Genomic DNA, 26,667 nt, shown 5'->3' on the forward strand with positions numbered 1-26,667 from the left:
GTGCTGCTCTTGCAGCACTGAGACAGCTTGGGGGGTGGAAGCTGGTCTAACATCTCTGTCGTCTGCAGGGGAATCTGGGGCCAGAGGGACCCCAAGGAGCTCCAGGACCCAAAGGGGACCGGGTGAGTAGGTGGAGCCGAGGAGGGATTTGGAAGATGAGAAAGTGGGTCACATAGATTTCTCTTACTCATCTCTTCCTTCTACCTTTTTTCCCACAGGGTCTACCTGGAGTTGGTGTTCCTGGGGATCCTGGCCCCAAAGGAGAGCTTGGAGATCGTGTAAGTGAGTGGGAGGATGAGGGTCTAGGGGCAGAGGCCCAAGGAGGCTGACTCCAATGCTCACACCCCGACTTTGTGTCTTCTCCATCCCCACAGGGTGCGATTGGCCTCACAGGCAGAGCTGGGCCCAAGGTGAGACTGTGACGATTCAAGAGACACGTATTAAGTGCCTACTACGTGCAAAGCATTGCGTATTTGTGTGTCCGAGCGCCTCCTAACTCTGGCCTTGTCCCCAGGGCGAGGTTGGGGCTTCTGGAGACAAAGGGGAGCCTGGACGCCCGGGGCCTCCAGGACCCGTTGGCCCCCGAGGAAGAGACGTAAGACGGGGATTATAGTAGGGGGCCAAAGGAGAGGAGATATTGGGAGATAACTAGGAATTGGAGAATGGCAATGTTGGGGGGGCTGGTTGGAAAAGTACAATGGGGTCAGCAGTGAGGGTGAGAGGATTTTACTGTCTTCTCCCGCAGGGCGAAACTGGAGAGAAGGGGGATGAGGGCCCTGTGGTAAGATGCCCCCCTCCTTCCCATTTCTAGGGCTCCTTATTCAGTGATGATCGATGACCCTTCAGCCCTTAACTATGGATACAAAATGGGCCCGTCTTGGGACTGGGGAAAACTCCCTAGGCCACTTTGCCCTTTCTCCTGCCTCTAGCCGAGCAGCACAGGAGGGGAAGGGGGCTCCCTGCCCCTCTGCACAAAGTCGGCGCCCCCTTCTCAGACAGAAGCATGAGCCCCACAGTCTGCTGCCTCCTGGGTCTGGCCTTCTCTAGATCAGTGGCTTTCTGTTAAATTTCGACATCTGTCTCTCGCTGGGTCAGCCTCTTCCCCCATTTGTCTCTGTCTCTTCTTCTATAGCTCTGTGTTTCTGTTTCCAGGGCGAGACAGGACTGCCTGGGAAGCCTGGAGACCGGGGTCTTCGGGTAAGCAGGGCTTTCCCCCACCCTTGAAGTTTTCCCCCGTATGGCAGGAGAGGCATCAGACCGGCCGGCCAGGAATTGAGATCTTAAAAAAGGAGGGCTGAAGCTGGGAGAGGGGCGCGTGTCTGTGAGCTTGCCTTGGGGGGAGATCACCAAGTCCTGCTTCTTCATATCTGTTCAGGGCATCCCCGGCATTCGGGGCCCACCTGGTGAGAAGGGAGACCAGGGTGATCCCGGAGAGGATGGACGAAATGTAAGTCTCGCACCCAAGCCTCCCACTCTCATTCCCCCCTTTGGTCCCCGATGACCTCTTCCCCACTCCTCGGTTTACTCTCTTGACTCCTGACCCTTCCAACCAGGGCAGCCCAGGACTAACGGGTCCCAAAGGTGACCGAGGAGAACTGGTGAGTGACCCTCTCCTGGGGTCTGTGGGAATCGGAGTTTGGGATTTGGAGTAGGGAGGGGGGTGTCTCGTCAGGGGCGAGCTTCCTGCTCCTGAGCTATTTGTAGGGGACCGAAGGATGTCCAGAAGGGAACTGAAGGGAGAGTTGGGGCTGTACCTAGCAGTCAGGGTGAAGGAACTCAGGCAGTGCCCGGCCCTGGGAGGGGTCATCCTTTTCCTTGATTTCTCTGATCTCAATTTATTTCTAACACAGGGGCCACCAGGACCCCCTGGGAGATCGGTAAGTGGGGAGTGCATGCTTCCTCCACAGCCCTGCTTTATGGCCCTCTGCTATGCCTTCCCTAGGTGTGCGCCTGTGGTTTTTATTAAAAGAAGCAAATTTTAGTTAGCAAAATTTGAATTTCAAATTAAACGAACAAAACATTTAAATTCAATGAGTGAACATTTATTTTCTCTTCCTCCTGTCAGTTAGTGAAGTTGTGCATTGGTCCAGCTAGTCTGGAAAGTAATTTGCCATTAGGCCCCTAAAGTGAATAGACTGCATGTCCTTTGACCTATCCATACCTCCCTAGGTGTCCCCAGGCATCCTGTGTGTGTCCCCATGTCTCCCGGCATTCCCCTAAGATGCCTTCTAGGTCATGGACTCCTCTTATTTCCCCTCCTATATCCCCTCCTATCCCTATATCCTGGGTCCCTCCCATGCCTGTCCCCTTCTGTGCTTCTAGGTGGATGCAGGGCCTGGAATTCCAGGGGCTGGAGAGAAAGGAACAAAGGTATGAGGGCGTGTGTGTGTGCATGTGTGCGTGTGTGCGTGCGTGCGTGCGTGCATGTGTGTGTGTGTGTGTGTGTGTGCAGCAGCGCCTCCCTGGCTGGTGGTGGGGCTGACAGCCCCCTCACTAAAGCTCCTCTCGTTCTAGGGGGAGGCCGGTGATCCTGGAGAGGATGGGGCCCGGGGCCCCAAGGGTGATGCTGGACCCCCAGGATCTCCTGGGGAGAGGGTCTGTATCAGGCGGATCCCTTGGGGAGGTGGGGGGAGAGCGGATTTTATTGGGGCTCCTGGGAAGGCTCCCCAGACTTTCTCTGACCTGATAGAAAGGCATATAGTCAATTGCGTGGTCCCCGAGCATCTGTTAAGCATTCACTGTGCCAGGCACTGGGATAAATGCCGGAAATGCAGACAGGCAAGAACAGGGTTCGTGCCCGCAAGGAACTTGGGCGGTACTGGAGAAGACACCAGTGAATGGCCATGGACATACAAGATTGCTCCACGAGCAGGCAGGGAAGGAGGCCTCCTGTGGAAGCTGGGATTTGAGCCGGCTCTGGAGGGAGCCCGGAGAAGCCGGAGTCGGAGGGGACGCGGCCCAGGGGCTGCGCAGTGAAGGGGGAGAGAGGACGTGAGCAGGGAGGATTTGCCAGGGGAAGTGAGGTTTGGGAGCTAGCTAAGAGGGTCACGGCCTTTGCCCTTCCTCCTCACAGGGCACTGAAGGATTACGAGGGCCCCCTGGACCCCGGGTGAGTGCATCCTTCCCATCCCTGCCATGCTGCCTTTCCCCACGCCTTTCTCAACGTCTCCTGCCTTCTGACCAGTCCTTCATATTTGTTTTGTTCAGGGGGAACCAGGTGACCGAGGCCCAGCTGGGGAGAAGGTGAGGAGGCCTGAGAAGGAGCTGGGCAAGAGGGAGTCCGTGTCCCACCCCTCCCCGAGCTGGGTGCAAGGGGATGGTGAAGGTGGCTCTTGGGGCCTCCATTGCCCAGCCGTGTTGGGGGGGAGTGTGGAGAGAGAGGGTGCTCCTGCTCACCTGCCCACTCTTTAGGGGAAGGTCAGGGACAGCCGTTTGGTGGGTTGTCCCACATGGCTCTTTTCCCTCCCCAGGGTGAGCGGGGAACCCCTGGGTCTGATGGTCGGAACGGACTGGATGGGAAGCCAGGAGCAATAGGACCCCCTGGCCTGAGGGTGAGTCTGGGAGTCATGGAGGGACAGGGGCCTCCTTCCCATCCTCCGAGAGGAGGTGGCCTTCCAGCCCCATTGAACCCTCTCCTTCAGAGCAAGGCTCCGTTTCACCCTCGTCATGTTTTACAGAGAAATTGGGAGGGATGGTGCCAAGACGGCCCAGAGGCCTGGAGTCCATTTTCCCCATCTCAGACATCCCAGACCAGGGTCTGCTCCCCAAGTGTTCTCCTCCTCATTCTCAAGGCCCCCCCCCCACGTCGTGACCACTGGTCACATGATCCAAGGACACACTGGCTACCAGGCCCACTGACCCCTTTGTCTCTGGGCACAAGTGACCCTGGAAACCCCTGACTTTCCTCCCTCTCTCTCTTCCCAGGGTGACACGGGAAAAACTGGGGAGCCCGGAAGAGATGTGAGTTTGTCCCTAGGGGCAGAATACTGTCCATGGCTTTGCCCCCACTGTACTCTTGGGCCAGTTTAGGAGCCCCTGGGAGAGGAGGGAAGAAGGAGCAGAGAGAGGCCAGAAGGGGAAAAGACAGTAGGGGTGTGGGCGAGTCAGGGGGCGTTGTGGAGCCCTTTCCCTCCAGTTTGGGGGGGTGTGTGTGGTGGCCTCAGCTCTCCTCCTGGGGGAAGCCTTAGCCCCATCCTTGGGTGAGGGTGTCCTTTGGGGGTTTGGGAAAGGGGATGCTCCATCCTTAGCTCTGCCATACCAACAGACAGGGACTGTTTCAGGGACTCCCAGGTTTGAGAGGAGAACATGGACCCCCTGGACCTCCTGGGCTTCCTGGAGTGACTGTAAGTCTTGCTGGCCTGAGGCCTCATCCTTTCTTCTTGTTCCATCCAGTACTGGATTCCTTCCCTTCCCCCTCACCTATGTTGGGCTTATTTTGGGACTTTTATTTATTTATTTAAAAAATCCTTTCCTTCCATCTTAGAAGTAATACTGTGCACTGGCTCCAAGGCAGAAGATGGGAGTTAAGTGACTTGTCCAGGGTCACACAGCTAGGAAGTATCTGAGGTCATATTTGAACCCAGAACCTCCCATCTCTGGCCCTGGCTTTCAGTCCACAGAGCCACCCAGCTACCCCCAATCTTGGAATTTTTAAGCCGAGTGGGGTGATTGTTAAAAGTTATAACTCTGATCTTGACTCTTGAGGGACTCCTGACCTTAATCTCTGATGTTTTCTGACTCTGTTCTGATAGGGGAAGCCTGGAGATGATGGCAAACCAGGGCTGAATGGGAAAAATGTGAGTCTGGAGTGGGACTGGAAGGGGGATTCCTGGCCCCCAAATGGTCCATAATCACATACGTATGGACAGTCATACTGGACATGTGGTCAGATGGACACATATGGTCACACTCAATCATTCCACATGCGTGTATTCTATGATAACACAACTCTAGGCCTTGGGGATGGGGAGCTAATATTCTGCCCTGAGGGTGCGCCTTCTTTCTCCACTCAGGGAGAACCTGGAGACCCTGGAGAAGATGGGAGGAAGGTAAAGAGCCCTCCCCCTCCCCCCTGCATCTGGAACCAGCCCTAATAATTCTCCTTCTCCCAACTCCCATTCTCACTCAGTGGGGCCTGGGCCTGGGCCAACTCTGAGCTGTCTGTCTCTGTTAGGGTGACAAGGGCGAAGCTGGATCCCCTGGAAGAGATGTGAGTGGGCCCTCCTTTGAGATTCCTCCTGGTACATGATCCTTGTCCCCACCCCCAGGCTCTCCATGTAGGAGCCCTCAATCTCTCCCCATAACCCTGGCTGCTTCTGCCTTGCCCTGGGATATAGAGTCCCTTGAATAGGGCCTTTCAGGATCCATCATTTCTCGGGACGGGGAGGACACATGGTGGTGAGGGGGGAGTCCCGGAGGACAGAAAGGACTGTCAGTGATATGTACTTTGATCTTTCCAGGGTCGGGATGGTTCCAAAGGTGATCGTGGGGATGTAGGCACCCCAGGACTACAGGGACCCCCAGGACTCCCTGGCCCAGTTGGTCCCCCAGGCCAGGTACTCTCTCTCTCCTCTGCCTACATAGAGGCACATTCCGGGCATCACAGAGAAGATGACCACCCAGGGAAACTGAGTCTGGAGAGGAGATCCAGGATCCTGGCTCCTTCCCTAAGATTTGGAGGCTCTTTTTCTGTGGGCATGGGGGCAGGATGGGAGAGGTGTAAAACAATCCCAGGAGTCCCCGTGCCCTCTAAGATTTAGTTTGTCCATCTCTCTCAGGGGTTTCCAGGTGTTGCTGGGAGTCCAGGACCCAAGGTAAATTTGCTTGGGAAGGGATGAGAAAGACCCCTCCCTCCTTTCCCTCTCCCCCCATAGCTCTCGGTTGGTTGAATTGACACTCCACTTCCCTCTCCCAACTTTATCCTCAGGGTGACCGAGGAGAAGCAGGAGCCAGAGGTGAACAGGTGAAATCCCTCCTTCCTTCTTCTGAGTTTGTCCCTGGCCCACTCTGCCTACCATATGGGCTCCTTCCTCACTCCTGAGCCTTCATGAGTTCTGCCTGGCGCCCTAGCAGGTGTAACGTGACACACCTGCCTGCACATCCTCCCCTCAGACCCAGACCCCGTGAATTCCGGGTGCACACCAGCTCCTCCTGCTTGCTTGCACAGCCTGCCATCTGCCTGACCCTAAATTCCCTTCTTCCTGGGGCCCACATGGACTTCTCTGGGTTCCCTCTTGGCTGCATAGGAACGTGGGAGAGGAGCTGGATCGCTGGGAGTAAAAGACGTTAGAGAAAGGTCTCCCAGCATCTGGGGGTCTGGCAGCACTCTGAGCAGCCGGCACTGCTGGGGGCCCTCCCCTCGAGGAGTGTGGGAAAAGAGGGAGCCTCGAGGGAACCTGGGGGACCCTCACCATGCTATTTCCCCCTTAGGGACTCCCTGGAGAGCGTGGCCTGAAAGGGGAATCAGGCTCTGTGATGGTGAGTGAGACACTGAAGGGGAGGTCTGTGTGTGTGGGGTGAGCATTCACTAGGAGCCTGCCCAGGTGGGATGACATGGGATCATAACCCCATCTCTTCCGTGTCCCCCCAGAACCTAGAACAGTCCCTGGAGTCCCTCGGCATCAAGGTAAGTTGCTGGGAGAGCGGCGGCTAGTATGAAAATGGAGAGGGGAAGGGATAGCCGTCCCCGTGGACGTCCAGAGGAGGGCCCAAGGCCCAAGGCCCGGCAGGTAGAGGATGGGGTGCTTTAGGAGGGTGCTCAGCACTGGATAGCCCTGGGAACAGGTGAGATATGAGAGAAGAAGCTTCCTTACAGGGTCCTCTGGTGAGAGAAGAGGGGCTTGGACATGGGTGCGTGTGTGGCGGCTGTGTGTTTCCTATTTAACCCCCGAGGGGTCTCAGATCTTTTCCAAATCCCTTCTCCCCTTCCAAGGTGTCTACCCTTCGACAAATTGTGCGAGAGGGCGCAGAGGACTTCCATGGCTTTCCTGACCGATTCCGAGGTCAGAAGGGGGAGCCTGGAGAGCGTGGCCCAATGGGCAAGGAGGCAAGTGGGAGAGCTAGGGAGGATGGGAGGGGCAGTGTGGTGTAGTGGTAAGAGCACTGAATTTAGAGTTAGGTGAATTCTAGTTCTGTGACCTCGAGCAAATGCTTTTTCTTGGCCTTTGCTCGTCACCTCCAAAATGAAAAGATTGGATTAGGGGATTTCTAAAGTCCTTTCCAGTGCTAGACTGATGGTCCACTGTCACAAGGGACCAGTGATTTGGGCTCTTCCAAGGAACAGCCGTAGCTAAGTCATTGGGAAGTTAGTTGTAGTAGATCTTCTGATGAGGGGTTCTGGGAACAGGGATTCTTTGGGGACTCACAGAATCATCCTCCTGTGTTAGGGGCCTGTCGGCTTGACTGGAGAACGAGGCTCGAAGGGGGACAGAGGAGACACGGGTCCCCAAGGGCCTCCAGGCCATGCTCATATAGAGAGAGGACCCTCTGGTCCCCCTGGTCAGCCGGGGGAACCAGGCAAACCTGGTATCCCTGGGCTCCCAGGCCGAGCAGGAGAGCTGGGGGAGGCCGGCCGGCCGGGGGAGAGGGTGAGTATGAAGGACAGAGAAGAGGGAGGTGAGGAGTGTGGCGTTGCTGTTGGGGAGAGAGGGCAGGAGGGAGATGTGGGAGGGGGACTGTTCATCCCCGACACAGCCCCATCCCAATATTGCTTTGCAAGGTCATGGGAGTGGGGAGTGAGAGGGGGATGAAGGAGGGAACCACTGGGGAGAGGGGGGCAAGCAGGAGGCTCTGGAGAGGCTGAAGGAGGGCTGAGAATAGGGGCAGGAGGGATGGGGAAGGGCTCATTCTTGACACAATCCCTACAATATGATTTGCTTTTTCAGGGTGAGCGTGGAGAGAAAGGAGAGCGTGGAGAACAAGTGAGTAGGTTGGAGGGTCTTGGGAATCCACGGGGCCTTAGTTCCCCCCTTCCTAGGAGTTCCTGCAATGGGAAGAGGGAGGGGATGGAGGGTTGACTCCTTTTCATCTCATCTACAGGGCAGAGATGGGTTACCAGGGCCTCCTGGACCCCCTGGGCCAAAGGTGAGGCATCCCCTAGCTGTCTTCTGACATCTTCCTAGTCCTGCTGACCTGTCAGTCGCCCCCCTAAGAGGCCTCCCTTTAGAAGAAAGACTCCTAGACTTTCCCCTTGACCCCTGGGGTGGAGTGGTCCGAGAACCTGGCTTCCAGCCCTGTCCTACCTTGGGCCTTCTGTCCTGGGCTTACCCATGGGGTGAAGGGGCTCTACCAGACGAGCTCCCAGATCCCTTCCAGCGCTCCGTCCTATTCATATTATCAGTGCCCCAAGGACGGAATTCCCTGCCGGTACATGTCCCGGGCCGCCGCTGCTGGTCACCACAGCCCGACCCAGACTCCTTATGGCACTGGGGGTAGACATGCGGCCCATTTATCCATCAGCTCAGGGAGACTCTTCGTGAGGGGCTTGGCTGATATGCCCTTATTTCCTCCCTCTCCAGGTTGACATGGAAGGGACAATTTCTGGAATCTCTGGGGAGCCCGGCCCCCCTGGGCTCAGGGGAGCTAAGGTGAGGCTGGCCGGAAGCGGTGGTGACCTGCTCCCCCTGAGCCCCTCATTCCCCTACACAGTTGGGGGTTTTTGTAGTTAGTTGGGGTCTCCCCCTTGCTTTCTGTCTTAGTAACGACTCTAAAACACAGGGGTAAGGGCTAGACAAATGGGGTTAGGTGATTTGCCCAGGGTCACACAGCTAAGAAGTGTCTGGTGCCAGTTTTGAACCAGGTCTGATGCTCTATTCATGAAGCCACCTCGCTGTTCCTTCCCCTATACAATTTTAATGGAAGGGGATATAAGAGAACCTGGGCCCAAGCCTGGCTCCCTTCCCTTCCCTGGGAGCAAAACGCAGCTTTCTGGTGCTCCCTACTCCAGCATGATGTAGTGGAAAGAACACTTGGGAGACCTGGGTTCAAATCTCAGATCCTCCATTTACTATGTGTCATCATGGTTACGACATTTCATCTTTCTAAGCCCTCAGTTTTACTCATCTGTAAAAAGGGGATGATAATGCTTGCACACAGGGGAAAATACTTTGTAAAACGTAAGGTACAAATTGATATTTGCCCTGTTTTTATATTCTGAAGGTAAGCACTCCCTGAAATGAGCATTCCCATAGGTGAATATTAGGAGAATGAAACTGTGAATCTCTATTTTATATTATTTGCTTCTTAAAAGAAGTAAATAGTAAATTCAGTGTGTAACTCATACCACTGGCCTGTTTTTCCGAGCCTCCTTCTGAACCTCCTTCTGCTCTCTTTTGTGCATTTAAAAATGTTTCAGTGACTCTCTCTGTCTTTGGCATCCCTGTTGCCATCTCCCTCCCTCAGAAAGAGAGGAGGGAAATTTTCTCATAACAAGTAAGGAAATCTATACAGTGGCCATGGTCAAAAATGTCTATTTCCTTCTGCATCTCAAGGTACAATTGGAATGAAAACTCTTCCTCCCTTTTCCTCCTTCCTTTTTTATGCTTCCTTTGTCCTCTTCCTCCTTCGCTTCACCTCTGCTGGTCCTGGGCTTGATGATGAATTGGGTGGGCAGTTGGGAAGGCCCGAAGGGAGATGGGAAAGGGTGGGTTCCAGGTCATCCAGGAGTCTGATACAGTTTTCTTTCCCCATTAGGGTGAACCAGGCAGAGATGGTGAACGAGGCCCCAAAGGAGACAAGGTGAGAACCACCCCGGAGCCCCCCCCCCCCAAAGTGGCTTCTCTGGTTGCTTGGCATGTCTTGAGGGACTATAGAAAAATCTGCCAAGCCATTCCTCCCCTCCCAGGGGGGACTCTAGTCTTCCTGGTCATCACAGGGCTCACCAGGGCTTATTATAGATCAAATGTGAATCAATAAATACCTGTGGGCTCCCCTCGAAGGGTGAGGCCGTGTACCCCGGACTGGATTTAGTGCCAAGGTTTAGTCCCTGATTCTGAATTGCAGGGAGAGTACGGAGCCAAGGGGGATCGTGGAGAGGCCGGAGAGAAGGGCCGAGATGGCAGCCCGGTGAGCATTACCCAGATTCTCTGGGCGTTGGGCTCCATGGGTGGGAGGCTGTGTGTGAGGGGAGCTTTGCTTGGGCCTTCACAGGGGCAGACCCAGGAGAGCAACCAGGAGAGTGTGTGGGCTCCCTGGGAAGGGGTGCAAGGTGGACATAATGTAGGACCCCAGCACTGTGCATGTATGTGGGGCATACATTGTATGTGTGCACAGGAGTGTGCATGCATATGCATCTATGTGGATAAGCCATGTGAATGTGTGTGTACGTGTGTAACTATGTTGGCAGGATAATTTGGGGTACCTCGTCCTGTGTGTAGAGGCCACATGGACTGCAATGCGCATAGGACTGCATGGATGGAAATGTTAACCAGGAACCTGGTCCCTGGGGGGGCAGTGGTAGCGATAAAGATGGAGGTGGTGGTGTCCATTTTCAGGGCTCCCGAGGGCTGACTCAGAGGGGGTGAAGGGTCAGTGCCCTGGAGCTTGGAGGGGAGTTGCAGGAGGTGGAAGCTTCTCCCTGGGCTCTTCAGGGTTAATATTGTTCTCTCCAGGGTCCTTCTGGAGAGCGAGGCCCATCGGGGCTAGAAGGAAAGCCGGTGAGTGGGGATCTGGGTGAAAAGAGGCTGGATCAGGCCACGGTTCTAGTGTAACGATGACCTCATAAAGGTGGAATCGGCGAATAATTCGGTTGCCCTGCCAAGCTCGAGGTGCGTCTCCATCATCAAGCTTTGGATCAAGCGAGGAGGATCGTGGGGAGCTAGCTCAGAATACTTTCCAAGGGGCCGTAGTGCTCAGCCTTTGGAATAGCTGGTCCCTGTTTTTCCTTCATTGTTAGACAATTAGGGGTGCAGACAAGGAGATGGAAGAAAGTGGCCAAGAGAGGGTTATATGATATTATATCCTTTGATTATACATCACAGACTCATCAATCACAGATCTAAAGCTAGGAGGGACTGACCAGTCCTCAGGACCAAGTCCCTCATCTTGCAGATGAAGAAGCTGAGGTTGACAGAGCTTAAATGAATGATTCAGAGTTATAAGGCTAGTCGGTGTCCTAGGCAGGGTTAGAGCCCAGGTGCGCTTGACTCCTGGGTCCGGTGCTACCCCTTAGAGGGAATCTTGCCAAAAAGGCCTGGGGACAGCTTCCACCCTCAGCCTTGGATTGCCAGAGCTTTCTCATGATTCCAAACAGCCATGGTTGGCTTCCACTGAAAGGTCATAGGTCAGTCTCCCCCAACCTATATGGCCTCTTAGGCCTCTCTGAAGAAACCCTCTCATCTCATCTATTCTCCATGTAGGGTCCTCAGGGTGCAAGAGGAGCTCCCGGTCCAGCAGTGAGTAACCCCCTAGGCCTTTACCTGATCTTCACTTTCTAGAGGACCCCCTCCCCCACCTTCTGGGGACTCCCCTGCTCTTCTACCCGGGGACCCCTTGGGAACCTTTCTGTTACTGTTACCCCAAGGAACCCCTTTGCTCCCCACTTCCAGGCCACCCTCTCTGTTTCTAGTCCCCGGGAACCTCCTTCACCCATCTCTTCTTCCTCTTGACTGGTTCCCCACCTTCTTCTTGGGGCTCCCCTTTCACTCTGAGATCTTCTTGGTCTTGTAAAACAGGCTACCTCAGTTTCTCCATCTGTTTCGTTCAGGCAGTACTGCGGGTGGAAAGGCTGTGAGGGCTGGCCTTAGGTCTTTCTCATTAGACTCCTTCCTTCTTCCTAGGGCAACCAGGGGGACCCTGGACCACATGGTGTGCCGGTGAGTGAGGGAGGGGTAATGCCGCCGGGGCAATGGCATGGAAGGGAGGTTTTTTTTCTTTCTTCTAATGAGGAATGGGAAGGGAGGGAGAGGAGGTCTGTGATGGCGACGGGGGCTGCCCAGAAACCATCGGAATGACCCGGTTGGGGTTGCCGGGACAGAACTGATGGCCCCGATGAGCAGCATTTCCTGGTGGCCAGTCCAGTGTAGGGAGGCGGCGGTAGGTGACCCACCTCTAGGCCCAATCTGGGCTGGCCCGTAGCTACCAAACGCATGTCCTCCTCTGGGACAATCCTGCCTGCTCCGGGTCTCGCCTTCTCCACTCGGAGGGCACAAGAGCCAGTGAGGACTGTTGTTCGGGGACGTCACGGCTCTAGTTCAGGCCCAAGCCCTCTGGGGAGGCCACCTGGGGCTGCTTGACCCGAGCTCGTAAAGGGGCGAGAAGCCCCGAGACGGCTTGGGAGGGAGCCTGCTGGGCAAGGTGCCTCCCGCCTAGGCCCCATGTCCTGAGGAGCAGCTGAATGGAAGGGGGTTAAGAGAAGCACCCTGGAAGCGAGGCCTGGCTGCGCGGCCTGCCTCCATCCCTTCTTCTGAGGTTATCCTGGGAGGAGGCCCCAAGGTCTTGTCTTAAACGTTCTCTCTGCTTGTCCACCCCTGGCCCTGGCCCTCTGACCCCTTACGTTGAACCTTCTCCCCAGGGACTTGCTGGCCCCCCGGGACCTCAGGGCCCCTCCGGCTTGAAGGTCAGTGACAAGTGTTTCTGCACATTACTTGTGACTCATTCATGTGGGCTGTCTGATGCAGGGACCTGGCAGGGAAGGCTTCAGACTCCCAGAGGAGACGGAAAAGAATGTGGGGTGGCAGGAGCGGGGAACGTCCCCTCTAGTCCTTTATGCACAGAAAACATCCAGCAGGGGACAGCCTGTAGCTGGAAAGATGGAGAGATCGGCCCCTCGGGGGCATCCGAAAACTTGGGGACAGGAAGGGTCTGGTCTGTGGGAGTCTCACATTGGGTTTTCGGTTTCATGGGATCACTTGGCTTGTTTGCAGGGGGAGCCTGGAGAGCCTGGACCACCTGGGCGGGTGAGTGACCCCTCCCATAGGGACTGCTCATCTAGGGTCAGTGTAGGGGAGTCATGTGGATGGGGACATGAAAGGGTCATTTCTTTTTGCACGTTTCCCATATTCACTATTTGAATCTTGATCCAGCTTTGGGGGAAGAGGGGTAATGAGGTGGGGAGAAATCTTGATAAAATTTTGTGTGTTTGTCAGAGAGAGAGAGAGAGAGAGAGAGAGAGAGAGAGGGGGGGAGAGAGAGAGAGAAAGAGAGAGACAGAGACAGAGAGAGAGGGGGGGGGAGAGAGAGAGACAGAGACAGAGAGACAGAGAGACAGAGAGAGGGAGAGAGAGAGAGACAGAGAGACAGAGAGACAGAGAGAGAGACAGAGAGAGACAGAGAGAGAGACAGAGAGACAGAGAGAGAGGGGGAGAGAGAGAGACAGAGAGAGAGACAGAGAGACAGAGAGAGAGGGGGAGAGAGAGAGAGACAGAGAGACAGAGACAGAGAGAGAGGGGGAGAGAGAGAGAGACAGAGACAGAGAGAGAGGGAGAGACAGAGACAGAGAGAGAGGGAGACAGAGACAGAGAGAGAGACAGAGAGAGAGACAGAGAGAGAGAGAGAGAAAGAAAGAGACAGAGACAGAGAGAGAGAGGAGAGAGACAGAGAGAGAGGGGGAGAGAGAGAGAGACAGAGACAGAGAGAGAGGGAGAGACAGAGACAGAGAGAGAGGGAGACAGAGACAGAGAGAGAGACAGAGAGAGAGACAGAGAGAGAGAGAGAGAAAGAAAGAGACAGAGACAGAGAGAGAGAGGAGAGAGACACACACACACACACAGAGAGAGAGAGAGAGAGAGAGAGAGAGAGAGAGAGAGAGAGAGAGAGAGGGAGAGAGAGACAGAGACAGAGACAGAGAGACAGAGACAGAGACAGAGACAGAGACAGAGAGACAGAGAGAGAGACAGAGACAGAGAGGGAGAGAGACAGAGACAGAGAGGGAGAGAGACAGAGACAGAGACAGAGAGAGAGAGAGACAGATAGAGAGAGACAGAGAGAGAGACAGAGAGACAGAGACAGAGACAGAGAGAGAGAGACAGAGATAGAGAGAGACAGAGAGAGAAAAACAGAGAGACAGAGACAGAGACAGAGACAGACAGAGAGAGAGAGAGAAAGAGCGAGAGTGAGTATGTCTTTGTATGAAATCTATGATAGACCTATAAGAATATACCAGCCCTTACTCTGTGAAGTGAAAACAAATTAGTTAAAAGAAAATACAACAAAATTCCATGGATCTGCCTTATTCCAGATCTACTTCAGATCATCGTTAGATGTTTAACATTTTTGTATCATGTAAATAAAAATGAAAAATATAGTTCCATAAAATGAAAATTAAGAAATTTTCATAGAACAAAAAGTAGGGGACTGACGTTACTGTTTTCTCCTGATCCGGTCTCCTGATGAGTGGAGGTGAGGTCTCCCATTAGAAACTCAGACTCTGTGGGACGGAGGGAACTCTGGGAGTGGGGGAGGTAATTCCCTCTGACCGACCTCAGCTTCTTTGTCCATCCCTGTCTTCATTGTAGGGCCTGCCTGGTCCCCCGGGGGTTATGGGTCTGTCTGGCCCCCCAGGTTCCTCGGGCCTTGTGGTGAGTAGCGATGTCTGTCTCCCAGCTTCCTGGGCTTTGTCTAACTCCCAGCCCTGTGTCTGGGGGTGTTTCTCCTTTCCGGTCTCTACACACATTGTATGTCCCGTGCCTGTCCTGTTCTCACTGCCTTCACATCTCCTCCTCTCTTCCCTCCCATCATGTTCCTTTCTCCTCCCTTCAGGGTCCCCAGGGTGCCCCGGGTTTACCAGGCCAAGTGGTGAGTCCTTGGGCCAGGAAGGGGGGCAGGAGTTGCCAAGGGAGGTAGGGTGGGTGGAGGGGAAGGGGGCAGGAGATGGTAACAGATAGAGAGGGTTAATGCGTGTTTCATCGTAGGGGGAGACGGGGAAGCCTGGAGTGACGGGCCGGGATGGCAAAGATGGAGAAAGGGGAGCTCCTGGTGTCCCGGTATGTTCGAGGGCTGGAAGGAGGAAGATCATGGGGAGAAGGAGGAGGGGTGAGAGGGATGGGGTACAGTGTTGGGGGGAGTGACAAGGATGAGGGAGTTGGGACAGGCAGATGGGCAGGGTAGAGGTCAAACTCTAATGCTCTTCTGGGGCAGGGACCACCTGGCCTGTCTGGCCCTGTTGGACCCAAAGGGGAGCCTGGAGCTACAGGACTGCCAGGACAGGTAACTGTGACAACATGGCCCCATCCCCTGCCTATCATCTCTTCCCCTGCACTCCCTCTACCCCTAGTCATATCTCTAAACCCCAACCATTCAAGCCACCCCAGGGCTTTGGGCATGTCTTCTTGGTTTTGAAAAGAACTCCAAATCAAGAGTCAGAAGCCCTGGGTTCAGGTTCTGAATGTGTTAGTAACTAGCCCTGTTTTGGGCAAGTCACCTACCCCTTGGGGCCTTCCTTAGTTTTTTCCTTTGTAAAATGAGAAGGAGCTGTTGGGAGGATCAAAAAAGAAAAATACTTTGTGCTCAGGAGACTCAAATTTGGGGTCAGGGGAGGTGGGTCCAAATCTAGGTTCTTCCATTTACTAGACACGTGTGACCTTAAATCGCATCGCTGTTGGCCTCAGTTTCCCCACCTGGATAAGGGAGGATTCCCTTCCTACTTAAACTTCATGATCGCAACAACAATATTAACGAAAATCTGCCGCTAAGCCTTTAGTTCCTATTCTTGTGTAGGGCAGGGTTTTCTTCCCATTCTACAGGAAGCTTAAAAAGCAAAAATTCGTCCTAGTCCTCTCCCTGCCCCCCCCCCCCCCATATGCCTCCGATGCGGGGACATAAAGAGCTGGTACAGTGGGTCATTGCGTCTCTCTCCCCTCCCAGGCTGTGGTGGGGCCGCCTGGTATGAAGGGTGAGAAGGTAAGTGAGTTGAGTCCAAGGCCCAGGGAGGAGTGGGACAAAGACTTGGGGTCAGGTGAAAAGTCTGGGGAGGGGAATGAATCCGGGTCCCCAGAGCCTCCTCTGTTCCTGATTCCCATCTCCTCTTTCTCAGGGAGCCCCTGGAGGCCTCGCTGGAGACCTGGTGGGAGAACCTGTGAGTGTCTCCTGGGTACCTGGGATTTCCATAACCTGTAGTCAGTGCCCTCTAATGCCTTGGACAACCATCATAACCCTTACGATCACCCCTAGAACGATCTCCCGGCCCTGATCAGTGACTCTCCCAGGGCGTCCGTACTGACCCCCGAGATTCCCCCAAGAATGGCCATCTGTGGCCTCCCCTGGCCGCCCCTCCTTAGTCCCCTGATCAGTGGCTTACCCCTGACCCTCTGCCATGGACCCCCATTCCCTGATCCCATCTCCGCAGGGATCCAAAGGAGACCGAGGACTTCCTGGGCCTCGAGGAGAAAAGGTGAGGACTGGACCCCTCTCTCCGAGTTCACTGATGCGAGGTGGGAGGGAGGGGGAGCTGGAGTACTTGGCTCTGGAGAGGAAGGGGAACCCATGCTTGGTCGGGGCCCCCCACTTCCTTTCTTCCTTCTGCAGGGTGAGGCTGGACAGCCCGGAGAACCTGGAGACCCTGGAGAAGATGTAAGTTGGGATGGGGCCAAGGAGCACATCTAAGAACATGTAAAAAGCCAGACACACTTAGGGGGCAGTTGTGCCTTTATATATCACACATATGTTATACACGCAACCTACACACACACGTGTGTCTGAGCACATGTGTCGACTGTCATGCCTGAGCACACACATGCATGTATTCCCATGTTGGAGCACATGTGTCCCAGGTCACACATTAGAATTCTCCACTTCATGTGTTTGTCTTTCACAGGGCCGGAAAGGGGCAGCAGGACTTAGGGGTGAAAAGGTGAGAAAGCCGACCTTCCCCTCCACCCGCATCCCACCACGGCCATTTCCCCCCAATTCCATCCTTCCAGCTGGGCTTTCCTCCTCTCTCCTCCTCTCCATCCCCTGGAGCTCTGGGCTCCCTCCCCCTTACTGTAGTCGTTGTTGGGAATGAGCCTATCCTGAAGGTCTCTTAGAATCCTCTGCATCAAGTCCCCCTTCTCTCCTCAGGGCTCCATGGGCGTTGGGATTCAGGGCCCCCCTGGATCAGATGGGCCTCCAGGCCTGAAGGTGAGAGCACCCCCTCCCCGGCTTGAGCTGGCAGTTGAGGGGGAAGCAGGACTAGAGAAGAAGACATCCTTGGAGTGCTTTGGGGACAGGAGAAACTGGGAATAAGAAGATGGGAATCGTGGAGGCAGCTGGGTAGCTCAGTGGATGGAGAGCCAGGCCTAGAGACGGGAGGTTCTAGGTTCAAATGTGGCCTCAGACACTTCCCATCTGTGTGACCCTGGGCAAGTCACTTAACCTCCATTGCCTAACCCTTACCACTCTTCTGCCTTGGAACCAATACATAATATTGATTCCAAGATGGAAGGTAAGGGTTAAAAAAAAGGGGGGGCGGGAATCTTAAGAGATACTAGGGTGGGAGTGGAGAAAAGCCAACATTTTGAGTTCTGTGACTTGGGCAAGTCCTGTTTGGAATTTAGTTTCCTCCCTGGTAGAAAGAGAGGACAGACTCAGTATCTCTTGGATTCTGTCTGGTTCCATGACCTGGAGGGGTGAATAAGGACCACCAGGAGGTAGGATGGATGAAAGGGACCCTGCCTCATGATCTGGGCCTCTCTTTACTTTAGGGTGACTCAGGCCTTCCAGGCCCTCCTGGACCCCCAGGAGCACCAGGTGTTGTCGGATTCCCTGGACATGCAGGCCCCAGAGGAGAGCCTGGGCAGCCGGGCCCTTCTGGAGAGCGGGTAAGGGGGCCTGTGGGATGGGTGGAATAGGGGATGCTCCCCAGGGGAGGAAATCTTGTAGCCATTCACACAGTCAGCATATCTGTAGAGGGAGCACTTTATTTCTGGAGAGACTGAAGAGAAGCAGAGACGGGTCCTACCGTGGAGAGTTTACAGACCCGGGGAGACAGCTGAGAAACAGAACTGCCAGGGAAGACACAGTCTGGGGAAAATGGAAGAGCATTAGACCCAAGGGAGGAAGAGAGGATTTAGAAGGGGTTCTCTGTAAGGCCTCTAAATTGGGAGAGATTGGGGAGATTCTCACCATGGAAGGCAGGCCCCCCAGCTTTATTTTACTGTGTATGGGGGCCCTAGTTCCCTCACCCTCTCATTTTTCCTTCAGGGTTTGATGGGTCCTCCTGGGAAAGAAGGGGCCCCAGGGCCTTCTGGGCTCCCAGGACCAACTGGGCCAGCGGTGAGTCCTAGCATCAATGTGTCAGAGGGTCCATGTGTCCAAAATGCTCCCACATCTGGGTCTCTGTGCGCTCCTGCGCTTATTCCTGACTTGGCCTAGCTAAGGGACACTACGCGTCCTCAGAGGGCATGAGGGCTAAACCCCCAACACCCATTCCCCTCCCCTTCACATTTCTCTGTCTGTTCACAGGGAGCACCCGGGGCCTCTGGACCCAAAGGAGACAAGGTAGGAGAAGAGAGATGAGGGAGAGGCTTGGAGAGAGGAGGAAGAGAGGTGTCTCCCTCCTGCTCCCCACTCCGCTAGACACAAGCTCTCTCCTTTTTTATCAGGGAGATCCTGGAGTGGGGCAGCCAGGAGCCCGAGGAGAGAGAGGGGATCCAGGCATCCGGGTGTGCATTCCTTGAGGATGGGTGACTCCATTGCTGTAACCAGGCAGCATCCACTGCTCCTAGCCTGGGGGGAGGGAAAAGCCACCCACAGACCTTTAAAGCATCCCCCACCAAATCCTCGGCTCCCTCAAACTCTTGCTGGCCTATCTCTGTGACCCCTGCATGTCTGTGACACCTGACTTCTCTTCTAGGGTGAAAATGGCCGTCCAGGGCTGGAGGGCGACAGAGGCCCTGCAGTAAGTGTGGGATGTAAATTCTAGTGGATTCATTCACGTGTGCCGCATTTATTGGGCATCCCCTGTGTGCTGGGCAATAGGGGTGAGGTCAAGTTGGGTGAGACGCAGTCTCTGCCCTCTTAGGGCCCATCAGGGAGATCAGACAAGATGGACGACAAGATAAGCATCTTTGAAAGGACCACGTGCTGTGTGAGGTCCTGGGGGAGAGTGGGGGTCCCTGACCCCCAGAAGTGACCCCACCCCTCCACAGTCTCCTAGCACGGACCCTGCTCTTGTCGTTGCCTCCCTTGCTGGCCTCAGTGGTCTCTGTTTTTGCCCTTTCCCTCGTTGGACTGTCAGTTCTTTGAGAGCAGGCTGGGTTTTTTGGGTTCCTGTGGCTGAACGCAGGACGTTGTGCCTGGACATAAGGACCAAAGAGATTCACCCACGTCTCCGAGAGAGCCCAGGCTGGATAGCCTTATCCCTAGTCCTTTCTCCAGAAGACTTCCTTAATTCTTCTCTCCCTTTCCTCTCCCATAGGGCCCTCCAGGGAACCGGGGAGAACGAGGGGACAAGGCAAGTATGTGTGGGTAGTTTGGGGCCAGGCCCTTATCTGCTACACCCTGGGGAGTGAGGGAACAGATTTGGGTATGCATGTGTGTGTGTGTGTGTGTGAGCACACGCGTGTGAGGCCATGAAGAGGAGAGGCGTCTGGGAGGGGGATTGTTAAGGCCGAGAAATCTATCCCATTCTTCAGAGTTGTAGGATCTTGGGGAGACTTCCTACCCCCTCTGGGTCTCAGTTTCCTCATCTGAAAAATGAAGAGGTTGGACAAGATGGCCTCTAAGCTCTTGGCTAGCTTCAAGTCTTATGATCTCATAAAACCCAGTGATCTTGGCCTTGACCTTTTCCCTCCTTCCGCATTCCACCTTCCTCCCCTTTCTCTGACAGGGTGATGTGGGAGCCCCTGGCCTGAAGGGTGACAAGGTAAGACTGAGAAGGGAGGAGGGGAGAGTGAAAGGAGGTAGCCGCAGCTGGAAGTGGGGCAGGATCAAGACTCATTTCTCTCCCTCTCCTTCCCCGTCAGGGTGATACAGCTGTGATCGAGGGGCCTCCTGGACCTCGGGGCCCCAAGGGAGAGGCGGTAAGTTGGGAAAGGGAGCGATGGAGTGGCTATGAGGAGGGGATTGGGGGAAGCTTTCTCAGAGTGGCCTCTTCCTGGGAGACACTCGCCTTCTTCTTTACCCCTTCCCCAATGTCCCTTACATAAAAATTAGACTTGTGAGGGCTACGGTTTGACCTACTCCTGATAAAGAAGCTAAGGAATCAAAGGAGTTAGGTGGCAAAATGTTGTAACTCCTCTCCTCTTCACTGTACAGGTCGGGTCAAGAGGGAGAAACTTAGCAATGCCTGGTGGCTGAGCCTGAACCTGGAGAGTGAAGGGGAAATGACATTTTCTCCAATGGAAACATACTTTTTTTTCCATCACTGTCCCCTCTCTTTCCCAATTCAGGGTGACCGAGGCCTCAGAGGCTTGGACGGTGACAAAGGAGCTAGGGGGGAACTTGGCCTTCCTGGGGAAAAGGTAAGGATGGCAGCTGGAGCAGAGTTAGGCAGGGGTGGGACAGGGGCCGAATGGCGTTCTCCAGAAGCACGTTGGTGTAATGGGGGTAGAGCCGGACTCAGAGCACCTCCAGGCACTGGTGTCTTGGCCTTCTCTGGAAGATGAAGGAGGAAGTTGGGCTTGAGGACCGTAGCTCTCTCTGAACTCTGAATCCATGAGGGCATTCTGACACTTCTTCCTACCCCAATCTCTGCAGGGCGTGAAGGGAGAACTGGGAGACAAAGGCTCTGCCGGCTCCCAGGGTGTTCGAGGCCCCATGGGGCAGAAGGTGAGAGCTTCCCTCTCGGCACACAGGACACAGCCCAAAGGCATACATGTTGGTGGTATATGTTCCACTGGCCTTGGATGTGTAGATTACATGAATGTCCTCTGAGCTATCCCTAGTAGATGGTGGTAGAATGCGGTCCCGACTGCCTCCAACTTCATGGGTTCCATGTGTCAGGGGTGGGTGGTGCCATGACCTTCTGTGTTCTCGGCTTGATGCCTGGGGTTTTATCCTCCCCCCCACCCACACGGACTCTTCTCTCCACAGGGCGAGTCTGGTGACCCAGGGATCCCCGGGGCATCGGTGAGACATCTTTTACTTGACTTTCCCATCCTTAGCCCACATTTCCTATGGCCTAGCCATGATCCTTCCCATGGGTCCATGACCATGACCTCCCCGTCTTCCATTTGATTGAAAAGGACTCTTTTCTGTGTTCCGGTTCCTCCTTTGAGACCCTTACTCTCCCCCTCAGGGCCTCTCTGGGAAGGACGGAGTTCCTGGCATCCCCGGTGAGAAGGGAGAGGCCGGCTACATGGGCCCTCGAGGTCCCAAGGTGGGTGTAGCAGGTGGGAGCTTGAAGGGGCCCCCAGAGTTGTGTCCAGGAAGGATGGAGGCCTGAGCTTGGGGTGAAGGCTGGGTGTCAAGATGGTGGAAGGGAGTTGGTGTGGTCCAGTGGGAGGAGCCCTAGCTGAGAATAGGTCAGGGACTTCTCTTTTCGATAACGGATGGAACTGGACGGGTCTCTAGGGTCCTTTTCAGCTAAAAAGGGATATGATTTAGTGGGCCAGGGTGGAGAGACTGAACTGGTGATGAGGGGGATCAGGACTGTGGTCTCATCAGAGTCTGCTCTACAGGGAGATCGCGGCCTGAAAGGGGCCTGTGGCCAAGACGGGGAGAAGGGGGACAAGGTAAGGCACATCCCGGGGAAGAGATCGGGTGATGTTAGGGGGCACGTCTTCATCAGACGTCTGAATTACCCTCTCCCTCATTTTTGTCTTTTTTGGGGGTCTTCCTCCATCCTTAGGGGGAAGCAGGTCTCCATGGACGGCCTGGGCTCCCTGGAAGGAAAGGAGACATGGTGAGGAGTATGGGGGTAGCCAGGGGCACTCACAGATGGGGGCTTTCCATCACATCTGGAGGCAGTGGGCTCATATTTAAAGGGAGAAGAGTGTCAACACTTCTCGGGAGCTTTGCTTTCATTTGGCTCTCCTCGGGGGAGGGCTCACTCTGGTTTGGGGGGGTGGTCAGATCTGGGTCATGTGGGTAAGTGGGACTAGACTCATTCTCATTCTTTCTCAGGGGGAGATGGGGCTACCAGGCCTGTCTGGGCACCCAGGAAAGGAAGGTTTGATTGGTCCCAAGGTATGAAGTTGGAGGGGGGAACCCTTTGGCCCTTTTGGTCCTACAATCTGAATCTGAGCCTCACCAGGCTGCTGAGTGGGTGTATGGATGTAGCAGCCCCCCTTGGTGGGGAGGGGGTGGAACTACGGGACTGGGGGGAGTAGGAGTCTGATGGGATGAAAGAGAGAGGAGTAGAGCTGGAGGAGGTGGGGCGTGGGGGAAGGGGGAGGATAAGGACCCCCTGAGACTTACCATTTCCCCCCATTAGGGCGATCGAGGTTTTGATGGTCAACAAGGATCCAAGGGTGACCAGGGCGAGAAAGGGGAGAGGGTAAGTAAGAGAAGAGGTCACGATTCCATGTCGGAACCCAGATACCTTCTGGCTGAAGCTGGCCTTGCCCTTGACTTTTCTGAGCCTAATTACTCATCTCTAAAATGGGGATTAATAATAGAACCTCCCTCTCAGGATGGGGGTGAGCATCAAGCAAGATGATACATGGAAAACACTCTGTTAGCTTTTAAGGGCACTAGAACTGTCTCCTCTTATTTAGGGCAGTGTGGCCCAACGGATAGGCTGCTAAACTTGGAAGTCAGGAAGCTGTGGGTCCAAATCCCACTACCTGTCCAACTTTGGGCAAGCCATATAACCTTTTGGAGCCTCAGTTTCTCCATCTGTAAAACAGGGACAGGGTTGTTGGCAGGCTTGGAGATAGTTTCTGTCAAGGACTTTGTGAGCATTTCCTTGAGACAGACAGACACACAGACGCACACATCAATATTAGCCTGTTTTTATCTGGACGTTGATCTACAAACACGTTTAAGCACCTACTATGTTCTGGCTAAAGCACTGAGGATGTAAAAACCAGTCTTTGCCCTGAGGAGGCTTCACTGGTCTAGGGGAGCTCCGTAGCCCCGATGCCTTAGTCTCGGGGACTTAGTGGGACACCAATATGCGCGCTCTCAGTCGCTACAAATCAGAGGCTGGATTTGAATCCTGGACTTCCAGGTCCGCCACCCCAAGCCGTGCCTCCAAGTGTGGCCAGTTGCTGTTATCTTCATCATGTCCTCTCTCTCCCTCAGGGAGCTCCTGGTGTTGGGGGGATCCAAGGCCCCAGGGGCAGTGATGGAGCCTCGGGACCCCCTGGGCCTCCAGGCAGCGTGGGCCCTAAAGGTCCGGAGGGCATCCAGGGGCAAAAGGTGAGTAACCAACTCCCCAAGCCTGCTGTCACCCTGTCCACGGCCTGGGGCAGCATCCCCGATCCCCACTTCTCATCCTCCTCCATCTTGGAGCCTCCACTTTCTGTACAAGAAAAGGGATATCTTTTCTGAAGGGAGGGAGGGGGTGTTGGGGCCTCTGGCTCATCATTTCCCCCCTTCGTTGCCTCCTTTAGGGCGAGAGGGGTCCCCCTGGGGAGAGTGTGGTGGGTACCCGAGGGGCCCCTGGAATCCCCGGAGAGCGAGGGGAGCAGGTGAGTCTGGGCCTCTGAGGGAACGTGCTGGGCTGGGGGGAAGGTTCCAAGGACACCTGGAGGCCTGGCGTGCTCCCCTGGGCTGCCTCTCCGCGGGAGGGAAGAGGGGGCCAGGGCTCTGTTTGGTAACTCTGTTGCACCAGTTACGTTGTAGTGGGTATTGGAGATGTATTCGTGCCTTATCCAAGGCTAAACTCGGGGAGCGCCGAGCTCTAGCGCTTCCAGCTCAGCCCGGGGCTCTGGGTGCAGCAGGCACTGAGTGCTGGTAACCGAATTGCATTCCTGTCTCACAGGGGAGCATAGGCCCAATGGGCCCCCGTGGAGAGAAAGGGGAAGCCTCCATGACGGTGAGTGGTAGCACCCCACTTTCAGAGGCTTGGGGGAAAGGGGCGAGGGAGGAAGCAAAGAAACAAACGGGGGGCAGGCCAGACCTCTCCCACCCGGGATGGGGTCTAACCTTGGGTCCCCTTTACGTCCTTTCAGGAATCTGACATCCGGAGCTTCATTCGTCAAGAGATGAGCCAGCATTGCGGTGAGGAGGAGTGGGAGAAGGGGAGAGGAGAAGAGGGGGAGCCCCGGGGACAGTCACCGCCCTGAGCCCAGGCTCCTGTGGCCCGTTCCTCCTCTCCCCCTGTCCCACCAAGGGTCTCCCGATTCCCTGTGGGTAGCGGAAGGGAGGGGGGAAGGCGAGAGGCAGGACCTGCCTCCTGGGGCTCTGGGAATGAATGTGTGCCCTTCTCTCTCCAGCCTGTGGGACGGGCCAGTTTATCTCTTCTGGATCAAGTAAGCCTCCTGTCTGGGATCAGGCCTTGCTCCTCACTTCTAACCCCATCCATTCCTTTAGACTTTTAGCCCCTTTCTCTCACTCTCCCTTCATCTCCTTCTTCCCTTCCCTTCCCTCGGCATAGCCCCATCTTTGGCTCTCCATCTGCCTCCCTTCTGAACCTGACTCTCCCCTCTGACTCATCTCCAAACCCGCCTTGGGTTCCCCAGCCCCGCTCTGTGCTGCCCTCTGCCCAGAGCCTGTGCCCACCGCGCCTGGGGCTCTTCCCTCCTAGGACCCCTTCCCAGTTACTCTGCAGACACGCCGGGCCCTGGCCCCTGGCCTCGTCCGGTCCCTGTGCTGAGGCTCTCCCACGCCGAGGAGGAAGGTGAGTCTTCAGAAAGTAGCGTGAGGGTCACCTCCGGCCTGGGTCCAGGATGGGAACGGTGGGGCCACTCCGTGGTGAGTGCCGAGGCCCGGCACGAAGGCTGGGCTCTGGGGGAAGCTGGGTGAACCCAAGGCCCAATGTCCTCCCCCAGGCCCGGGGCCTCCCGAAGATGACGAGTACTCCCTGGAGGATTACGAAGACGCAGAGGAGCCTTGGGCTGGCCATGGTGAGACCTTCCCCCCACATCCGCCCCAGAGTTCTTGACCCGGAAGCAGCCCCTCCCCACAGCTGAACTCTTCCCGGCCTCCGTCTCAGGTGTGTGCTCTCTGCCCATGGATGAGGGCTCCTGCTCCGATTATACCCTGCGATGGTACCACCGCCCCGGCAAGGGCTGCCATCCCTTTGTATTTGGTGGCTGTGAGGGCAATGCCAACCGCTTCAGTTCCCGTGAGGACTGTGAACGACAGTGTCTACCCCATGGAGGCCCAGGTATGTCTGTGGGGTCTGGGGGGAAGACACAGCCTCAGCTCTTGGGGAGCCCTGGGGCTGAGAGGGAGGCGATTCCCAGCTTTAAGGAAACCTCCCCTTGAGTGGTGGGAGTCGATCAATAACGAGTGAGCCCCCAGAGGTGCCAGGCATTGTGCTAAGCCCAGGGGATATAAAGAGAGACAGAAAAGGTAGAAAATGTTATTCTTTGCCCCTAAAAACTGACCATTTAGTGCAGGAGGCAACACAGAACAGGCCTAATAAATGCTGGACTGACTGAGTGGGGGAGGCCTGACCCCTCACCTCAGGGAGCCCCCAGTCTGAGGCAAGGGGACTGTCTTTGAGAGGGGAAGCCGAGTCCCTGTAGTTATTTGGGGAAAGTTTTCTGGAAGAGGGGGTGGCTTTTCAGAGAGAAGCTCGTAGGCACAGCGAGGGCTGCTCAGCCATTCTCTTTCTCATCCTCCCTAGGTGCTCCTGCTGTCTCCCAGAGTTGAGCTGTCAGAATGGACAGTGTCTGGGCCAGGCACTGGTCCCTGCCCCCTGCTGAGGGGGAGCGAGCACTCAGCGGACCCAGGACCCCTGGAGGGGCTCTAGGGGGTTGCAGAAGGGCCTGGAAGCCCAGCCCACCCCCACATCCCACTTTAACTCCCTCAGATGGGGCTGGATGGGAACTTGGTGCTACATGGGTGTGTGCGTGTGTCTGTCGATTTCTGTGAAACTGTATCCAGTGGGCGGGCCAGGGGTCCCGGGCCCCCTCCTTCCGGAATTCTTCCTCCCGCTCGATTCCTGCCCCTGTCCTCCAGGCCTGAATGATGTGGGGGACGAGGGCAGGTGGTGCTGACAGAGCTGACCTCCAATGGACTGTCCGTCTGTCTGGCCCCTGCTTCGCTGCTGGCTCTGATGGTGCTGACTCGGGTCACGGACCGGGGACGTGGGGAAGGGGTGGCCGCTGGCTCTGCTCTCTCCCTCAGTCGGCTCTTTGGTCCCAGACTGGGGTATGTTCTGGAATCATTAAAGCTGCTGTTTTCAAGGGTGCCTGCTTCATGTCTCTGAGGGGAGGTGGGGGCTGCAGAGTTCAGGGTGGGACGATGATGTGGAGGAGGGACTAGACCAGGCCACGCTTGGAGGAGCTGACAGTGTTTGTGGGGGATGTGAGGGCCACAGAAGCTGGGCTGGCAGCTCACTTCTCTCTGGAATTCCCATGGGCTTGCTTATCCATTTCTAACTCTTTTTCTATGAAAAGGAATCTTTTATTTTTATATCACCTTCATTTTCAAGTAGATCCCGTCTTCCTGCCCTACATAGCCATCCGTTGTCACAGAGGATAAAACATGCAAAACTAACATGTCACTGAAGTCTGCCAGTAAACCCAGTGTTTCTCACCTGCAGTCCCCCACTTCTGCAGAGGAGAGAGAGGGGAATGTCCTCGTTTCTTCTTTGGGCCCAAACTTGGTCTCTATAGTTATGCCGTATGCTGTTCTACCCTCTTTATTTCCACTATTGTGGGCTTTGCCTCACTTCTTTCTGTTGCTCCGGTGTCT

The 26,667-nt window shown here is 55.3% G+C and overlaps 1 protein-coding gene across 1 annotated transcript in view; it reads left to right on the forward strand.

Moving 5' to 3' along the window:
• COL7A1 (collagen type VII alpha 1 chain) overlaps nt 1-26,156 on the forward strand; it is a 49,632-nt gene extending 23,476 nt beyond the window's left edge. Inside the window, exons 49-119 of the mRNA XM_056805097.1 lie at nt 69-122; nt 219-278; nt 375-410; nt 515-595; nt 746-781; nt 1,153-1,197; nt 1,376-1,447; nt 1,554-1,598; nt 1,851-1,877; nt 2,323-2,370; nt 2,515-2,595; nt 3,074-3,109; nt 3,208-3,243; nt 3,471-3,551; nt 3,925-3,960; nt 4,281-4,343; nt 4,752-4,796; nt 5,013-5,048; nt 5,174-5,209; nt 5,460-5,555; nt 5,778-5,813; nt 5,927-5,962; nt 6,430-6,477; nt 6,590-6,625; nt 6,932-7,045; nt 7,386-7,586; nt 7,884-7,919; nt 8,038-8,082; nt 8,517-8,585; nt 9,691-9,735; nt 10,000-10,062; nt 10,608-10,652; nt 11,355-11,390; nt 11,775-11,810; nt 12,509-12,553; nt 12,861-12,893; nt 14,451-14,513; nt 14,695-14,730; nt 14,847-14,918; nt 15,073-15,141; nt 15,799-15,834; nt 15,968-16,009; nt 16,280-16,324; nt 16,459-16,503; nt 16,748-16,783; nt 16,993-17,052; nt 17,616-17,732; nt 18,115-18,186; nt 18,376-18,411; nt 18,516-18,575; nt 18,767-18,811; nt 19,331-19,366; nt 19,742-19,777; nt 19,878-19,934; nt 20,304-20,375; nt 20,611-20,682; nt 20,947-20,982; nt 21,152-21,232; nt 21,534-21,587; nt 21,704-21,757; nt 21,979-22,041; nt 22,289-22,351; nt 23,101-23,217; nt 23,412-23,489; nt 23,783-23,836; nt 23,973-24,021; nt 24,237-24,272; nt 24,548-24,640; nt 24,792-24,866; nt 24,956-25,129; nt 25,595-26,156. Coding sequence (XP_056661075.1) covers nt 69-122; nt 219-278; nt 375-410; nt 515-595; nt 746-781; nt 1,153-1,197; nt 1,376-1,447; nt 1,554-1,598; nt 1,851-1,877; nt 2,323-2,370; nt 2,515-2,595; nt 3,074-3,109; nt 3,208-3,243; nt 3,471-3,551; nt 3,925-3,960; nt 4,281-4,343; nt 4,752-4,796; nt 5,013-5,048; nt 5,174-5,209; nt 5,460-5,555; nt 5,778-5,813; nt 5,927-5,962; nt 6,430-6,477; nt 6,590-6,625; nt 6,932-7,045; nt 7,386-7,586; nt 7,884-7,919; nt 8,038-8,082; nt 8,517-8,585; nt 9,691-9,735; nt 10,000-10,062; nt 10,608-10,652; nt 11,355-11,390; nt 11,775-11,810; nt 12,509-12,553; nt 12,861-12,893; nt 14,451-14,513; nt 14,695-14,730; nt 14,847-14,918; nt 15,073-15,141; nt 15,799-15,834; nt 15,968-16,009; nt 16,280-16,324; nt 16,459-16,503; nt 16,748-16,783; nt 16,993-17,052; nt 17,616-17,732; nt 18,115-18,186; nt 18,376-18,411; nt 18,516-18,575; nt 18,767-18,811; nt 19,331-19,366; nt 19,742-19,777; nt 19,878-19,934; nt 20,304-20,375; nt 20,611-20,682; nt 20,947-20,982; nt 21,152-21,232; nt 21,534-21,587; nt 21,704-21,757; nt 21,979-22,041; nt 22,289-22,351; nt 23,101-23,217; nt 23,412-23,489; nt 23,783-23,836; nt 23,973-24,021; nt 24,237-24,272; nt 24,548-24,640; nt 24,792-24,866; nt 24,956-25,129; nt 25,595-25,620 — 4,134 coding nt within the window. The 3' untranslated portion in view covers nt 25,621-26,156. The remainder of the gene's footprint in view (nt 1-68; nt 123-218; nt 279-374; nt 411-514; nt 596-745; nt 782-1,152; nt 1,198-1,375; nt 1,448-1,553; nt 1,599-1,850; nt 1,878-2,322; nt 2,371-2,514; nt 2,596-3,073; nt 3,110-3,207; nt 3,244-3,470; nt 3,552-3,924; nt 3,961-4,280; nt 4,344-4,751; nt 4,797-5,012; nt 5,049-5,173; nt 5,210-5,459; nt 5,556-5,777; nt 5,814-5,926; nt 5,963-6,429; nt 6,478-6,589; nt 6,626-6,931; nt 7,046-7,385; nt 7,587-7,883; nt 7,920-8,037; nt 8,083-8,516; nt 8,586-9,690; nt 9,736-9,999; nt 10,063-10,607; nt 10,653-11,354; nt 11,391-11,774; nt 11,811-12,508; nt 12,554-12,860; nt 12,894-14,450; nt 14,514-14,694; nt 14,731-14,846; nt 14,919-15,072; nt 15,142-15,798; nt 15,835-15,967; nt 16,010-16,279; nt 16,325-16,458; nt 16,504-16,747; nt 16,784-16,992; nt 17,053-17,615; nt 17,733-18,114; nt 18,187-18,375; nt 18,412-18,515; nt 18,576-18,766; nt 18,812-19,330; nt 19,367-19,741; nt 19,778-19,877; nt 19,935-20,303; nt 20,376-20,610; nt 20,683-20,946; nt 20,983-21,151; nt 21,233-21,533; nt 21,588-21,703; nt 21,758-21,978; nt 22,042-22,288; nt 22,352-23,100; nt 23,218-23,411; nt 23,490-23,782; nt 23,837-23,972; nt 24,022-24,236; nt 24,273-24,547; nt 24,641-24,791; nt 24,867-24,955; nt 25,130-25,594) is intronic.
• Nucleotides 26,157-26,667: the final 511 nt, after the last annotated feature.

Source organism: Monodelphis domestica, chromosome 7, assembly GCF_027887165.1.
Source record: "Monodelphis domestica isolate mMonDom1 chromosome 7, mMonDom1.pri, whole genome shotgun sequence".
Taxonomy (NCBI): Eukaryota; Metazoa; Chordata; class Mammalia; order Didelphimorphia; family Didelphidae; genus Monodelphis; species Monodelphis domestica.